The sequence below is a fragment of the Camellia sinensis genome, chromosome 10 (genome assembly GCF_055761805.1).
Source record: "Camellia sinensis isolate YWXY chromosome 10, ASM5576180v1, whole genome shotgun sequence".
Classification (NCBI taxonomy): Eukaryota; Viridiplantae; Streptophyta; class Magnoliopsida; order Ericales; family Theaceae; genus Camellia; species Camellia sinensis.
Genome location: NC_138970.1, coordinates 13,010,341 through 13,013,278, shown reverse-complemented (window position 1 = coordinate 13,013,278; position 2,938 = coordinate 13,010,341). Strand labels below are relative to the sequence as shown.

Below are 2,938 nucleotides of genomic sequence, written 5' to 3'. Positions count from 1 at the left end.
CTTCTCATCACTTCCTTCTGGAAAAGGATTATAGAGATCGAATCATAAACTCCATGGGGATGGAGATACAGGAGCTGAAAGCCCAACTTAAAAGGGTGCTGGGTGATTTGACGGAAAAAAGGACAGAAGCAGAACCCTCTCGCCTGCAACGAAGGAGCTCATCCAGAGAGCCACCAGTGAAAAAATTCCCCAGAAATGAGTCTGGGCAACGAAGCCAGCCTATCCCGGTACAGAGTGAAACGGCAAGCAGCCACACCCGTGGGTCACGTCGGAGAAGGGCTAAGAGGCAGAAGACAGTCAGTCAACAAACTGAGTACCCCCCCACAAGACCTTTGTACTTGGTTAATCGGCAACAAGTAGAACAAACAACATCGGGATCATCTAGACCGTACTGTCCACCAGAGAGAACACCGAGCACTGGATAGGCTCGTTTCCTCACCATTCTCCTTGGAAATTAAGGCCATGAGACCCCCAAAGAAATTCACCCCACCAAAGTTCACTTCATACGATGGGAATTCAGACCCGCTGACACATATTAGCCATTACAGACAAATGATGTCTCTATGAAGCCGAGATGAGGCACTGATGTGTAAAGTCTTCCTATCCAGCTTGGGAGAGACCGGACTTTGATAGTTCGATAGACTCCCCACTAGATCGATTCGTAGCTAGAAACAACTTTCCAAAGAGTTCCTAGCCAGGTTCGTCTCCAACACTAAGATTCTAAAAGAGCCGGATACGCTGTTCGGCCTTCGAAAGGAACAGGAGGAAACGCTGCGCAATTACGCTAGGAGGTACTGGGAAGAATACAATGACCTAGAGGAAAATGTATGTAGCGAACAGATGGTCGTCTTGTCTTTCAAACATGGCCTGCGCTCAAAAAGCAAGTTGAGACAATCACTTACCAAGTGCCCGGTCACAGCGTTAAAAGACTTGCGTGCCAGGATTGAGCAATACGCTCGCCTCGAAGACGATCAGATCCCCATTGAGGTAGCGTCAGCAGAACAGACAGCTCGGCACAAGAAAAGAACAGATCGAGGAGAACACAGAGGGATCGCAGTGAATGAAGTGGATAAGTCCAAATCCCACGAAGCCGTCGCGACTGTGTTCAAAGAACCAATTTATCGAATCTTAGAAAAGATCAAGAGAGAGCCCTTCTTTGTTTGGCCGCCGAAAATGTTGGGAGATCCAGCTCGGCGCAATCAGAAGCTCAGATGCACTTACCATCAAGACAGGAGGTACATAACTCAGAACTGCAGAGCACTGAAACAACACTTAGAAGACTTAGTAGCAGCTGAGCACCTTCAGGATTACATTGATCAGGATAAAGAAATGACCGAACCAGGGAACCCACTACCAGAACCAAATATTGAGCATCCACCTCGGCTGATAATAAATGTGATACATGGGACAGCGACTCAGGAGCCTGAGGAGACACTGAGAGAAGAGATTGCTAAGGCTATGCAAATCCAACAAGTCATGTCAGTGGAGCCCGCATCGAAAAAGGTATGCGCGGTATCCAAATCCCCCTTGTGCACTGTTTCATTTACTAGAAAGGATTTAGAGGGCATACAGCACCCACATACTGATGCACTGATTATAACTGTGGGAATTGGGAAACGATTTGATGTCAAACGAGTCTTGGTAAATCAAGGTAGTGCAGTAGATATATTGTATTATGATTTGTTCAAAAAGCTTGGTCTCTCCGAGCAGCACCTCACCCCAGCGGCAGCCCGTTGGTCGGTTTCAATTCACAACCAGAATGGCCGCTTGGCAGAATAGTGTTGCCAATCGTGGCAGAAACAAAAACCCTCCAGATAAAGTTCTTGGTAATTAATACACCATCCCCTTACAATGCCATAATTGGTTGTCCATGGATTCATCAAATGGAGGCAGTCTCTTCAACCTACCAGCAGCTCATCCGTTTCCCAACGGAACATGGAGTAGAGCAAATCTCAGGGGATCAAGTTGCGTCCAAACATTGTTTCATGGCAGCATTAAAGGCAAAGCAGCTCTGCAATCGGGTACAGACGGTAGAAGTGGCCGAACAGCCAGTCTTGGAAGATGTAGGGGGAGCTCCAGAGAAAAAAATAGTAGAGGATTTGGAGAAAGTCCAGGTAAAAAAGGATGACCCAGAAAAGTACTTCCTTATCGGTACCTCGCTAGGCGCTGATGAGAAACTTCAGCTGCTGGAACTGCTGAGGGAAAATATGGAGGTATTCGCATGGTCGGCATATGATACTCCAGGGTTGGACCCAGAATTTGCTTGCCACAAGCTCAACATCAACCCTTCAGCTCGGCCCATTGTGCAAAAAAGTTGGAGATCCTCAGTCAAGCACACCGAAGCAGTAATTGCCGAAGTCAAAAAACTCCTGGCTTTAGGAGCAATCAGGGAAGTTCAGTACACGCAATGGCTGTCCAACACAGTTGTAGTCAAGAAGAAGAATGGAAAATGGAGAGTTTGCGTTGACTTCACTTGCTTGAACAAAGCCTGCCCTAAAGATAGCTTTCCTCTGCCTCGCATTGATCAACTAGTAGACTCAACAACAGGGCATGAGCGCATGAGCTTTCTGGATGCTTATAGCGGTTATCATCAGATACCACTGTTCGGTCCAGATCAAGAAAAGGCAGCATTTATCACTCCGAGAGGAACTTACTGCTACAGAGTGCTACCGTTCGGCCTCAAGAACGCCGGGGCGACCTACCAGCGGATGGTCACTTGGATGTTCAACGACCAACTGGGAAAAACCATGGAAGCTTATATAGATGATATGGTAGTCAAGAGCAAGTTCGCTACAGACCATCTTACAGACTTAAGAGAAGTTTTCGGCATCTTAAAAAACCATCAGCTTCGCCTCAATGCCTCGAAATGCGCTTTCAGGGTTGGAACAGGGAAGTTCTTGGGATATATGGTCACTCACAAAGGAATTGAGACGAATCC

The 2,938-nt window shown here is 47.1% G+C and overlaps 1 protein-coding gene across 1 annotated transcript; it reads left to right on the top strand.

Annotated features, from left to right (window-relative positions):
- The first annotated feature begins 840 nt into the window (after positions 1 to 840).
- On the top strand, positions 841 to 1,779 carry LOC114263538 (uncharacterized). Its single transcript, XM_028204103.2, has one exon. The coding sequence runs from the start codon at positions 841 to 843 to the stop codon at positions 1,777 to 1,779; it is 939 nt and encodes a 312-aa protein (XP_028059904.2).
- Positions 1,780 to 2,938: the final 1,159 nt, after the last annotated feature.

What these genes read in the sequence shown, in the direction of transcription:
- LOC114263538 (XM_028204103.2), top strand. Translation starts at nt 841, where the DNA reads ATGGTCGTCTTGTCTTTCAAACATGGCCTGCGCTCAAAAAGCAAGTTG.